Here is a 14,538-nt window from a genome sequence, read left to right as displayed (position 1 = left end):
TATTAACACATATATGCCATATGAAGCAATCTGTTTTCATTTTACAGAAAGGAAGTTAATCATATCTCTCCTATACAGTAGAAAGCTTATGCTCTCTCTCCCAGCACCTGATTTAAGTGTCATTTCTGCTCAGTATAACAATCTAAAAGCCTAACATTCACACACACACCCTCACAGGGGGGAAATTAAAAGTGTTAGAGTTTTAGAGAACTGAGGAGAGACTATGAATAGATTGCAGGGTTGTTCTAGAGAGTTTAATCATTCAAGGAGTTAAATGTGTTGTGGAGTTGTCTCTGCACTGCAACAGTGCCCACCAGTGGTTTCATATTGGTACTGTGTGTGTGTGTGTGTGTGTGTGTGTGTGTGTGCTCGCGCGTTCCAGGTGAGTTCGGGGAAGTGTGTAGCGGTCGTCTGCGGATACCGGGGAAGAGGGAGATTGCCGTGGCGATAAAGACACTGAAGGGCGGCTACGTGGAGCGCCAGAGGCGGGACTTCCTCCGAGAGGCCAGCATCATGGGACAGTTTGACCACCCAAACATCATCAGGCTGGAGGGCGTGGTCACCAAAAGTAAGGAGGATCATGGGAATTGCATGGACAGATAGACAGATGGAAGTGTGTCTAAATGTGGGATAGCTGCCTCTGACACAGGGAGTGAGTCATTACAACCAGCCATTCCCCATGCGACTCCACACACACTACAGCACAATGCCTAGCAGCCATTCCTCACTAGTCTACTGTTCTGTAGCGACTCCACACACACTACAGCACAATGCCTAGCAGCCATTCCACACTAGTCTACTGTTCTGTAGCGACTCCACACACACTACAGCACAATGCTACAGCACAATGCCTAGCAGCCATTCCACACTAGTCTACTGTTCTGTAGCGACTCCACACACACTACAGCACAATGCCTAGCAGCCATTCCACACTAGTCTACTGTTCTGTAGCGACTCCACACACACTACAGCACAATGCCTAGCAGCCATTCCACACTAGTCTACTGTTCTGTAGCGACTCCACACACTCTACAGCACAATGCCTAGCAGCCATTCCTCACTAGTCTACTGTTCTGTAGCGACTCCACACACACTACAGCACAATGCCTAGCAGCCATTCCACACTAGTCTACTGTTCTGTAGCGACTCCACACACACTACAGCACAATGCCTAGCAGCCATTCCACACTAGTCTACTGTTCTGTACTCCACACACTTACAGCACAATGCCTAGCAGCCATTCCACACTAGTCTACTGTTCTGTAGCACAATACAGCACAATGCCTAGCAGCCATTCCACACTAGTCTACTGTTCTGTAGCTTACTCCACACACACTACAGCACAATGCTTCCACACTAGTCTACTGTTCTGTAGCACTCCAACACTGCGTAGCAGCCATTCCACACTAGTCTACTGTTCTGTAGCGACTCCACACACTCTACAGCACAATGCGTAGCAGCCATTCCACACTAGTCTACTGTTCTGTAGCGACTCCACACACACTACAGCACAATGCGTAGCAGCCATTCCACACTAGTCTACTGTTCTGTAGCGACTCCACACACTCTACAGCACAATGCGTAGCAGCCATTCCACACTAGTCTACTGTTCTGTAGCGACTCCACACACTCTGTCACTTTCTCCATCGTTTTCTCCCTACTATATCTCTGTCTTTACTCTCAGACACTCTTCTCTCCCTTTCTCTCTCTTTTTCTCCCTCTGTCTCTCTCCATCTGTTGTTTTCTCCTCAACCTCTTCAGAGACTCATTAAAAGAGAGAGGTATCAGGGTGTGACTGTATCTTACCTGAACAGAAACACCAGGTAAAGCTCCACACTCATCACCACTTGACACTTTCATTCTTTTCTATGGATGGGCTTCTATAGAGGAAGAGAGAGAGAAGAGAGAGAGGTGTTTACGTAGAGAAGGCAGCAGGCCTGGTCCACACTGATTCTTAGCTACTGACCTGATAGAGAGAGAAGTATAATTTGGTCAACACCATGGACAGACAGCCCCTGAACTCTGCAAGCCTGTTGCTCCATTCACCACTTCTTCTCTCTCTCTGCCTGGCCGTCTCCCCCACAGAGCTCCATTCAGGTCCTGGCTGGCTAACTGAGTCACCGGAGTCAAATAGCAGGCCAGGGATATCAGCTCCAAGGTTATTTCACTTCACTGAAATGGCTATTTGTTAACTGAAACTAAGTCCTCCAGAAAGTGTGATGCAATTGAAATAGCACGTTTGACAGGAAACTGAGTAACCATGACAATGAGGCCTAGTTCTAATTCAACCGTGGCGGGGTCACGCTTTTTAACCTCCCATCCCGTTTCTTTTCTCATCTCAGATTTGATATTCCGATATTACAGCCTCACAGCGGGCCTGTCGTTACTGCCAGTCTGTTGGGCCAATTACCCAGATTAACAGGATACTGGAAGGAATAAACAGAATGTCTCTTTAGCGTGTCTAAACGAGCGATTGGCAGAACCAGTCAGCTGTCTGTGTGGATCAGGGGCTGTGAAATGTCTGATGAGTTTGAACAGTGGGGTTTCCTATAATGTTCACTCTCATTCATTACCATGGATCCATGACACTCACTCTGTGTCCTTGGTGGGCTACACACAAATCAATGGGCTCTGAAAAATGTTGTTTTATTATAAATGTGTAGTTTTATGGATTTGGCCGTATGATTTCTAATGGAATACATCTGTCTGCTGTCTTTAATCCATTATTAAACTATATTAAATTGCCCATAGCTCTCTTTCTCTCTCTCTCTTTCTCTCTCTCAACAGTGTTGTGTGTAATCCTGTAATTAGTGCAGTCTGCAGCACACTCACCCACTGGGGGACCACAGAGAGGAGATGGGTGAACCCATGGGAGGCAGGGGGAGACCTCTGTCTTCAACTTCTGTTCTACTTCTCTCTTATGTCCTTACTCCTCAAGCCGAGCTCCCCCTCTCTCTCTCTCTGCCCTTACCTTCTATTCCCTTGACCTCCCGCCTGTCTCCCTCTCCTCCCCTCCGGTGTGACTAAAGAGTGATAACAGTGGCCAGTAATTAGATCAGGCTGTTAATCAAACAGGATGTTAATTAATCCAGTGGTGGATTACTGTCCACTCTCCCCAGGCCTATAGACGCTCACAGTGAACCAGCATGCTAAGGCTAATCTCTCCCCAGGCCCATAGACTCTGACCAGGAACAGCATGCTAATGCTAAAGGGAAACGCTAATCTCACCCCAGGCCCATAGACTCTGACCGGGAACAGCATGCTAATGCTAAAGGCTAACGCTAATCTCTCCCCAGGCCCATAGACTCTGACAGGGAACAGCATGCTAATGCTAAAGGCTAACGCTAATCTCTCCCCAGGCCCATAGACTCTGACTGTGAAACACCGTGCTAATGCAAATGGGGCCAGCAGGTAGCCTAGAGGCTAGAGAGAGTACCAACCCTTGCATTTAAACCCCAATCTGCTCCAATGGTGCTGTACCATGGATTAGTTCCTCTCAACGTTTGAGTGGCTGTGGGGGTTGGGACAAATTTCCATATAACACAAAAATTGAGAATAAAGTATCTATTCTATCCTGTGGTTAATCTCTTATTAACCACTGTATGGAGAGAGTGACTCCACTCTGAGTCCTTCAGTAAACAGGAGTTAATGAAACACAGGGAAACTCCTCCTTACACTCTTCTATTGACACAATGGTGATCTACCCAGTATGCAGAAGATAACTTCTGCTTGGGATTATAGTAGTATTACTGTAGAGCAAGGTTCTCCAACTCCAGTCCTGGAGACCTACTGGGTGTGCAGGCTTGTTAGCCATATCTCTTACATATTCCAGCAAACATGTCCACATTGGCATGATGTGTCCCCAATGGGGGCAAAAATATTGGCCCCACTTAGGCTTTTTTCCCTTTGCTCTTTTTTGCCTTTGCTCTTCGGCTCTACATTGGTCCCCAAGGTATTGGCCCAGTGAGGGCAGCCCATATCTGGTGAGGGCAGCTCATATCTGGTGAGGGCAGCCCATATCTGGTGAGGGCAGCCCATATCTGGTGAGGGCAGCCCTCACTTTGCCTGAAATAAGCCCATATTTTCCCAACAAACATGCCCACATTGTCACGATGTGGGCCTAATGCTGATTAAAATATTGGATCTATGTAGGTAGGCTGCCCACATTGTCACGATGTGGGCCTAATGCTGATTAAAATATTGGATCTATGTAGGTAGGCTGCCCACATTGTCACGATGTGGGCCTAATGCTGATTAAAATATTGGATCTATGTAGGTAGGCTGCCCACATTGGACCAATGAACCTTTGCTCATCAGCTTTACATTGGCCCCAAAGCAGGTGGCCCGTCTCTCACCTGAGACAAGCCCACCCTGTTGGTTTGCCATCCAGGTATGTCATTTCAGAAAAACAATTTTTTAATTTTTTAATTTCACCTTTATTTAACCAGGTAGGCTAGTTGAGAACAAGTTCTCATTTGCAACTGCGACCTGGCCAAGATAAAGCATAGCAGTGTGAACAGACAACACAGAGTTACACATGGAGTAAACAATTAACAAGTCAATAACACAGTAGAAAAAAAAGGGGAGTCTATATACATTGTGTGCAAAAGGCATGAGGAGGTAGGCGAATAATTACAATTTTGCAGATTATTAACACTGAAGTGATAAATGATCAGATGGTCATGTACAGGTAGAGATATTGGTGTGCAAAAGAGCAGAAAAATAAATAAAAACAGTATGGGCATGAAGTAGGTAAAATTGGGTGGGATGATTTACCGATAGACTATGTACAGCTGCAACGATCTGTTAGTTGCTCAGATAGCAGATGTTTGAAGTTGGTGAGGGAGATAAAAGTCTCCAACTTCAGCGATTTTTGCAATTCGTTCCAGTCACAGGCAGCAGAGAACTGGAACGAAAAACAATAAAGTTGTTACAGACTTTGTCATTGGCAGTGAACAATATCATTCATTTGTTGATATCACACAACGGAACACTTAAACTGGAATGACACTCTCAGTAACGATTTCACCAAAATACCTTGTGAACTTCGAACTGTAAGGTTCTATCTGAAAAAATATGATTACGAGATAATTGGTTTTAAAGTTCCGAGCCCTCATTGTTTTGAATGGTGTCAGCCATTTTTATCTTGAATTATTTTTTAACTTAACAACATGAATTGGGGTATTAGCAAGCCATGCCCCCACATATGCTAATGAGTCATCACCTCTACATTATGAAGTAGCTGGGCTTGGTGTGGGCTAGCCTGTGTTAGACTGGTGTGGGCTAGCCTGTGTTGGACTGGTGTGGGCTAGCCTGTGTTAGACTGGTGTGGGCTAGCCTGTGTTAGACTGGTGTGGGCTAGCCTGTGTTGGACTGGTGTGGGCTAGCCTGTGTTAGACTGGTGTGGGCTAGCCTGTGTTGGGCTGGTGTGGGCTAGCCTGTGTTGGGCTGGTGTGGGCTAGCCTGTGTTGGGCTGGTGTGGACTAGCCTGTGTTAGACTGGTGTGGGTTAGCCTGTGTTAGACTGGTGTGGGCTACCTGTGTTAGCCTGTGTGTGGTGGGGCTAGCCTGTGTTGGACTGGTGTGGGTTAGCCTGTGTTAGACTGGTGTGGGCTAGCCTGTGTTGGGCTGATGTGGACTAGCCTGTTTTGGGCTGGTGTGGGCTAGTCCTTGTTGGGCTGGTGTGGGATTGATGTGGGCTAGTCCGTGCCCACCGAGCACCCAGATGGGGCCAATGGAGTCATGTTTGCTGGGATTTGACTGACCTGGTGGTGCTGTGATTTCAGGCAGACCTGTGATGATTGTGGTGGAGTACATGGAGAATGGATCTCTGGACTCTTTCCTGAGGGTGAGAACCGAAGAACAATTGTTTTCTTTCTTTTTCTTTATTGTTTATTGATTTTCAATTATAAACAAACAAATAGACATCACAAATGAAAAGCTCTCTCTCTTGTATCCCTCTCTTTGTTAGACGCATGATGGCCAGTTTACAGTGATCCAGTTGGTGGGCATGCTGCGTGGCATTGCGTCGGGCATGAAGTACCTGTCTGACATGGGCTACGTCCACAGAGACCTGGCCGCCCGCAACATTCTGGTCAACAGCAACCTGGTGTGTAAGGTGTCTGACTTCGGCCTGTCCAGAGTCCTGGAGGACGACCCAGAGGCTGCTTACACCACCACGGTAACTATGATCTCTAACCCCTGACCTCTAACTCCTAACCCTTGATCTCTAACCCCTACACAAACACAAACCAGATAAACACAAGTCATATGTTGCTACTTTTATATATTTCCCTGCAAAACCTCCATAAATCCTCTGTTGTTCTTTTTGTCCTCTTTCTGGAGTGTATAGGCTGTATGCTTCAAAGAAAACACTTACACAGTGTTTCAGTGGAAAGTTAAAGCACTTCTCTGACTGCCTGGCCTCCTGGTGACCTCTATTCTCTGGGTTACAGAGTCATGCTGAGGGGAAGTGGTGTTTTCTGGGGTCTGGAAAAGAGAGAGGGGAGAGAAAGAGGGAGAGAACAGAATAGGACATGTTGCTTTTGGGGGCATTCACGGGTCTGTAAACCATTTTCCACTCAGAAGGACTTTGGTTTGGTAGGGCTAGGGGGCAGGGGGTTGGGTTACAGCCAGAATACATGCTACGGATTTGTGCCGACTGGTGATTTTACTCTGCCCTCATTTTAAGAGGGGGGGGGGGGAGAAAGAGAGGGAAAGGGAGAGAGAAGGAGTAAAAGGGAGAGAGGAGGGAGGTTAGTTCTGCTGTTAAAGCACCTCAGAGCTTTTACTTGTACCTTGACACAAAGTCTCAAACTGTGAAAATGTGTATGTACATCTTAAGAGACTTCAGAAAAGTGCAATCACACTGTGAGACTGTAGCATATGGTCTATAAATTGCACATATTTCCTCAAGCATGTATTGTTACAAAGCAGATGGAACCTGTGTGTGTGTGTGTGTGTGTGTGTGTGTGTGTGTGTGTGTGTGTGTGTGTGTGTGTGTGTGTGTGTGTGTGTGTGTGTGTGTGTGTGTGCGTGTGTGTGTGTGTGTGTGTGTGTGCGTGCGCGTGTGTGCGTGTGTGCGTGCGTGCGTGTGTGCGTGTGTGAGAACAGGGAGGTAAGATCCCTATCAGGTGGACAGCTCCAGAGGCCATCTCCTACAGGAAGTTCTCATCAGCCAGCGATGCCTGGAGCTACGGAATCGTCATGTGGGAAGTGATGTCATACGGGGAGCGGCCTTACTGGGAGATGTCCAATCAGGACGTGAGTTGTGAATGAGGTCTTCACTATAGAAGACACGTAGCACCACGTAGCACGTAGCACGCAGACAGAGAAAACATAAAACAAGCAACACGTAGCATGCAGACAGAGATCATAGAGCAAGCAACACGTAGCATGCAAACAGAGAAACATAGAACAAGCAACACGTAGCACACAGACAGAGAAACATAGAACAAGCAACACATAGCACGCAGACAGAGCAACATAGAACAAGCAACACGTAGCATGCAGACAGAGAAACATAGAACAAGCAACACGTAGCACGCAGACAGAGAAACATATAACAAGCAACACGTAGCACTCAGACCGAGCAACATAGAACAAGCAACACGTAGCACGCAGACAGAGAAACATATAACAAGCAACACGTAGCACGCAGACAGAGGAACATAGAACAAGCAACATAGAACAAGCAACACGTAGCACACAGACAGAGAAACATAGAACAAGCAACATGTAGCACACAGACAGAGTAACATAGAACAAGCAAGATGTAGCATGCAGACAGATAAACATAGAACAAGCAACACATAGCATGCAGACAGAGGACATAGAACAAGCAACACGTAGCACACAGACAGAGAAACATATAACAAGCAACATGTAGCATGCAGACAGATAAACATAGAACAAGCAACACGTAGCATGCAGACAGAGGACATAGAACAAGCAACATGTAGCATGCAGACAGAGAAACATAGAACAAGCAACACGTAGCACACAGACAGAGCAACATATAACAAGCAACACGTAGCACGCAGACAGAAAAACAGAACAAGCAATGCGTAGCATGCAGACAGAGCAACATATAACAAGCAACACGTAGCAGGCAGACAGATAAACATATAACAAGCAACACGTAGCAGGCAGACAGATAAACATATAACAAGCAACACGTAGCATGCAGACAGAGATCATAGAGCAAGCAACACGTAGCATGCAGACAGAGAAACATCCATCCTCAATGTGTTTTTAACATCTATATTCAATAATATATCCGTCGAGGCAATTGGTTTCTCATAAGAAGCGATTGGAAAAATGGCTACCTCAGTATTTTACACGAGATTTTCTGCGGGAGACACCATGTGACCACATGCTATATATGGTCCCTTACAGCCATTCTTCAATGGAAATGCCTAAAAAGACATCACAATGCTGTAGACACCTTGGGGAATACGTGGAAAACGTAAGCTCATTCGTAGCTCATTCACAGCCATATAAGGAGTCATTGGCATGAGGCGGTTTCAAAAAATGCGGCACTTCCTGGTTGGATTTTTATCTGGGTTTCGCCTGTAACATCAGTTCTGTGGCACTCACAGACAATATCCATGCAGTTTTGGAAACGTCAGAGTGTCTTCTTTCCAAAGCTGTCAATTATATGCATAGTCGAGCATCTTTTTGTGACAAAATATCTTGTTTAAAACGGGAACGTTTTTCATCCAAAGATTAAAATAGCGCCCCCTAAATCCAAGAGGTTAAAAGAGAGGTTGGAATCAAGTAAGATGCCAAGGTACATGAAATCGGATACCAACTTGAGCTCATTAAAGCTCATTAATCACTCTGATACACTGGGTTCTGCCTTCAAGGTATGATTTCATCCATCTCAAGGCATCAGGGGAAAAGTTGAACTTGGACAGTTTTGTGATGAGAACCTCATGGTTAACAGTATCAAAAGCTTTCCTCAGGTCTAGAAATACAGCACCAACAACTCCACCGTTGTCCATCTTGGACTTCCCATTTTCCAGAAGAAAGCAGTTGGCCGTTTCTGTGGAGTGTTTTGCTCTGAAGCTTTGAGATTGCAGTGTAGACGGAGAGACAGAAAGACAGACATACTGAGGGAGATGTGAAGGGAGAGAGAGAGCCACTGGCCAATGAAGGGGTTTAAAAGTTGTGGATTCAGACCCTGTCTGAGTGACCTCACGGTCTCCGGTCAATTGGAGGATAGATGGAGGGGATTCGTCCCGTCTCCCTGTGGAGTGTGAAAGCTCCTTGGTAATCCCCATCAGCACCTCACATGGCATACACACACAGCCCCTAGCTTCATGGGGATTTGTGATGCTGGGGAATTGCTTAGAAGTGCTTTCCAAGACAAACGCCACCGCCAATCCTTGACTTCTGCTGTCTCTGCCTCCTCACCCCTTCCTCACTCCCTCCTCACCCCTCAGCCCCATCCTGCCTCACCCGTCAGGGCTCAGAGAAGACATCAAGGCTACAGGCTAGCTGTAGGGGCTGTTATATTCACACAGTCCCTCTAACACACCCTAGAGACATGCTTACTGTAGCTCAGATAATACTGCTGTTGTAGAGACATAATGGCTGGATGACATGAAGTGAAGAGTGTGTGTACTGACTCTCTCCCTTCATCCACCCCTAGGTGATCCTGTCCATAGAGGAGGGCTACCGTCTCCCTGCTCCTATGGGCTGCCCCGTGGTTCTACACCAGCTGATGCTACACTGCTGGCAGAAGGAGAGGAGCCAGAGGCCCAAGTTCACTGATGTGGTCTCCTTCCTGGATAAGCTGATCAGGAACCCCAGCAGCCTGCTGGCCCTGGTGGAAGATATACAGGGGTACAATTACATTCATTTCATTTAACAGGCGCTCTTATCCAGAGCTACTGATGGCACTAATTTCACTTGCAAGTGAACGTTTTTAGTTCTTATTATATTCTATTTTGTTTGATCCATCTGTCAGTCTAGCAGAGTCCCCAGGAGAGGTGGTGGACTACCCCATGTTCATCTCCATCGGGGATTGGCTGGATTCCATCAAGATGAGCCAATACAAGAGCAGCTTTGTGGCAGCAGGATTCAGCACACTGGACTCTGTGGCCCAGATGAGCATTGAGTGAGTGGAGGACTGTTCACTATCTTAAACATTACTCTGATGTTACTCTAACTTCAACTAAACATTACTCTGATGCTACTCTGACTCAACCAAATATTACCCTAACGTTACTCTAATTTCAACTAAACATTACCCTAATGCTACTCTAACTTCAACTAAACATTACCCTGATGTTACTCTAACTTCAACTAAACATTACCCTGATGTTACTCTAACTTCAACTAAACATTACCCTAATGTTACTCTAACTTCAACTAAACATTACCCTAATGTTACTCTAACTTCAACTAAACATTACCCTAATGTTACTCTAACTTCAACTAAACATTACCCTAATGTTACTCTAACTTCAACTAAACATTACCCTAATGTTACTCTAACTTCAACTAAACATTACCCTAATGTTACTCTAACTTCAACTAAACATTACCCTAATGTTACTCTAACTTCAACTAAACATTACCCTAATGTTACTCCAACTTCAACTAAACATTACTCTGGAACTGCCTCCCAATGTTATCCTTCCTTACCTTAAGTTAACCCAACAATTTCCCTTAACCGATTTTGTGTGTGTGTGTGTGTGTGTGTGTGTGTGTGTGTGTGTGTGTGTGTGTGTGTGTGTGTGTGTGTGTGTGTGTGTGTGTGTGTGTGTGTGTCTGTGTGTCTGTGTGTCTGTGTGTCTTTCTTGTGTGTGTGTGTGTGTCTTCTCTCCCCCTAGAGACGTGCGGAGGACCGGGGTGGTGTTGATTGGCCACCAGAGGAGGATCGTCAGCAGCATACAGACCCTCCGACTGCAGCTACTACACCAACAGGAGAAGGGCTTCCATGTATGAGACCTTAGAACAGACAGACGGACAGACAGCCACAGCCTGTGCCTCAGTCTTCACCCCTCAGACAGACAGACAGACAGACAGACAGACAGACAGACAGACAGACAGACAGACAGACAGACAGACAGACAGACAGACAGACCGTCTCAGCCTGGAGGCCTCTCTCAGACAGACTACCACACATTTGGACCTCAATGCAGAACCTCAATAAAGCCAGACTGTTTTGTACACCTGAACCTGCTTCAGCCAGAGACAGAACAGCAGAGACTGGACTCTGAGAGACACACTGCCCCTGGCTCCCCCTGGGGAATGTATGCCTTGTTGCAGCATCACTACTTATTATACAGTAGAACTGTAGACTGGGGAGTGTATGCCTTGTTGCAGCATCACTACTTATTATACAGTAGAGCTGTAGACTTGGGAATGTACATTTTCTCTCCATGTTTTTGTGACCATGATGTAGCTGCTAACAGATGAGCAATCAAAAGGATTGTCCTTAAATAATATGATGTGAATTATTTTGGAGTTTGATAAGTAAGCGTCATCATAAGGTATTCTTGTTACATTATTTAACCTCTCCAGAGTATCTGGGTATGCTAATACTTGAAGAAAACGAAGAGACAGTTTTTGAAGTGCAGAGGATTTCTGAATGTTTTAAGTGTATAGACAATTTATCGATTATAATCCTAAACTAATATTTATATTTGTGCAGTCCTGTATGTGAGCGCCCTAGTAAATCTGGATGTTATCTCTTTATTTACCATTTTATCGAAATCAGCAATATATGCAGTCGTCTCAGTACCTAAGATAAGAGAAATAAATAAATGATACTCTCTTATGGACCTACAGACATTGAGAGCAGATTGTCAGCAAACCTCAACAGACTGTGTAACATGCTAACATGCCAACTACACAGGGCAGTCTGGCAATGCTAAAGATTATGGAAGTTGTTGGGAAACAATGTACAGTATGTAGTATGAGAGGGACTCAAGGCTGTTGGGCATACAGTAGTTGGTTTCATTATGTGTTTTTTGTGGTCAAGACTCACGTGTATTCCAAGATAGAGAGAGACAGAGGTATATTCTGCAGGTTGACAGACACATAGAGACAGCAACACCAGAGTAATATCTCTTTGTCTCTAGAAGGCCCTCAACAGCATTATAATAACCCATGAGCCTCTCCAGATCCACACTAACGCAGGTGGTTCGGTGAACCACAAAAAACATATGCCTGAAACTTGAAGACTTGCGTTAGCTAATGCTTAGGCTTTAACTCGGCAGGCTAACATAGTCTTGTGGAGCACAGACGACCCAGGTTCAAACCCAGTCGGTCACACACACACACCTACAATATGTTCTGGATGTTCAGTATGTTCTGGAGCAGGAGTGTACCTGAGGAGCCTGTACAGCAGTGGAGGCTGGTGGGAGGAGCTATAGGAGGACAGGCTCACTGGAATGGAATCAATGGAGCGGTATCAAACATACTTGGAACCACATTTCACTCCATTCCAAAATTCCATTTCAACCATTACAATGAGCCAGTCCTCCTATAACTCCTCCAACCAGCCTTCACTGCTGTACAGAGTAGGAGGAATTTGCCCCCAGACACTGATCTAACATCAGTTTAATATTTTACCCCCTAATGGTTGAGGTAAGAATTGAGGTACGCTAAGCTGATCCTAGATCTGTGGTTCGGAACAACTTCTAAATGGAGCTCACCTGTCCAGCAGCTGTTCACAGACAGAGCGTTCAGGTGTCCCTCAGAGGGGAGGACACACACACAAACACACACACTTCCCTCCTCCTGGAAGGAGAGATTAGATCAGGCTGTTTAGCATGTCTTACTGCTGAGCAACGGGAGAATGCTCTTTTGTACAAAGTACAAGTATACTTATAATTTTTGTATTTTATTTTTCTATCATTTCCAGAGAGACGTGGTAGATCTTGCACACTGTAAGACGCAGTTTAAAGCGGATATTTATTTGCAAATAAAGAACAGTTCTGGTGGTTAGAAGTGGTCTGTTTATTACTGACTGTTTCATTGCATGTAAAGTGTGTTCTGATGCATTGTTTAATGGAACTGTTCTATGTGATGATGCCTCCCCCGGTACTGTTCCATCAAACTATGACTCCCCATGAGAAGAGCATGGAACATGGCTGGAAGTCTTATGTCTGCCAGTGGCACAAGGTACTTTTTTTGCCCTCAAAGCAGCCTGTGAGGCAGCCCTTGTTTAAGCAACTACTCCCATTCTTCCACATCAGCCAATCAAATTCAAATACAGTAGCAAACGTGCAAGCCCGCTCCAGCAATAATAACCATTTTCCACAGTGACATTCACAGCTAGCACATAAAAAAGGTAAGCACATGGCATCCAAAAACACTGAAATGGCTAGACTATTTCCAAATGATACAGGCTGACATATACTGTAGATTTGTTAAACTGCTTTGCTGGTTAGTTACCTTTTTAAAGGAGCTAAATTAACTTGGTGGCTATTTAGCTAATGTTTTTAATCTAACTACCTAATGCAGCAAGTACAGCTGCTACTTTCACTAACTGCTTAGCTAGCTATTTTCTCCAGACCAATGGGCTAATATGGCAAGCTGCATATTCATCTAACTAACACAATCGCAGGCTGGTAAGGATGAATAGCTTCCTCCCAGGCTGGTGTATAATAAAGGTTCCTCTCAGGCTGGTGTATAATAAAGGTTCCTCCCAGGCTGGTGTATAATAAAGGTTCCTCCCAGGCTGGTGTATAATAAAGGTTCCTCCCAGGCTGGTGTATAATAAAGGCTCCTCCCAGGCTGGTGTATAATAAAGGCTTCCCAGGCTGGTGTATAATAAAGGTTCCTCCCAGGCTGGTGTATAATAAAGGCTCCTCCCAGGCTGGTGTATAATAAAGGTTCCTCCCAGGCTGGTGTATAATAAAGGTTCCTCCCAGGCTGGTGTATAATAAAGGTTCCTCCCAGGCTGGTGTATAATAAAGGCTCCTCCCAGGCTGGTGTATAATAAAGGTTCCTCCCAGGCTGGTGTATAATAAAGGTTCCTCCCAGGCTGGTGTATAATAAAGGCTCCTCCCAGGCTGGTGTATAATAAAGGTTCCTCTCAGGCTGGTGTATAATAAAGGTTCCTCCCAGGCTGGTGTATAATAAAGGCTCCTCCCAGGCTGGTGTATAATAAAGGTTCCTCTCAGGCTGGTGTATAATAAAGGTTCCTCTCAGGCTGGTGTATAATAAAGGCTCCTCCCAGGCTGGTGTATAATAAAGGCTCCTCCCAGGCTGGTGTATAATAAAGGTTCCTCCCAGGCTGGTGTATAATAAAGGTTCCTCCCAGGCTGGTGTATAATAAAGGTTCCTCTCAGGCTGGTGTATAATAAAGGTTCCTCCCAGGCTGGTGTATAATAAAGGTTCCCCCAGGCTGGTGTATAATAAAGGTTCCTCCCAGGCTGGTGTATAATAAAGGTTCCTCTCAGGCTGGTGTATAATAAAGGTTCCTCCCAGGCTGGTGTATAATAAAGGTTCCTCTCAGGCTGGTGTATAATAAAGGTTCCTCCCAGGCTGGTGTATAATAAAGGTTTCTCCCAGGCTG

The 14,538-nt window shown here is 45.4% G+C and overlaps 1 protein-coding gene across 1 annotated transcript in view; it reads left to right on the top strand.

Annotated features, from left to right (window-relative positions):
* Nucleotides 1-12,959, top strand: part of LOC112224409 (ephrin type-A receptor 6) — a 280,716-nt gene extending 267,757 nt beyond the window's left edge. The window contains exons 12-18 of the mRNA XM_042319754.1: nt 383-568; nt 5,786-5,847; nt 5,971-6,180; nt 7,113-7,262; nt 9,655-9,848; nt 9,973-10,122; nt 10,841-12,959. Of these exons, the coding sequence (XP_042175688.1) occupies nt 383-568; nt 5,786-5,847; nt 5,971-6,180; nt 7,113-7,262; nt 9,655-9,848; nt 9,973-10,122; nt 10,841-10,955 (1,067 nt within the window). The 3' untranslated portion in view covers nt 10,956-12,959. The remainder of the gene's footprint in view (nt 1-382; nt 569-5,785; nt 5,848-5,970; nt 6,181-7,112; nt 7,263-9,654; nt 9,849-9,972; nt 10,123-10,840) is intronic.
* The last annotated feature ends 1,579 nt before the right edge of the window (nt 12,960-14,538 follow it).

Source organism: Oncorhynchus tshawytscha, linkage group LG03 (assembly GCF_018296145.1).
Source record: "Oncorhynchus tshawytscha isolate Ot180627B linkage group LG03, Otsh_v2.0, whole genome shotgun sequence".
Taxonomy (NCBI): domain Eukaryota; kingdom Metazoa; phylum Chordata; class Actinopteri; order Salmoniformes; family Salmonidae; genus Oncorhynchus; species Oncorhynchus tshawytscha.
The sequence above is the reverse complement of the archived record's forward strand: the minus strand, read 5'-3'. Positions and strand labels throughout refer to the sequence as shown.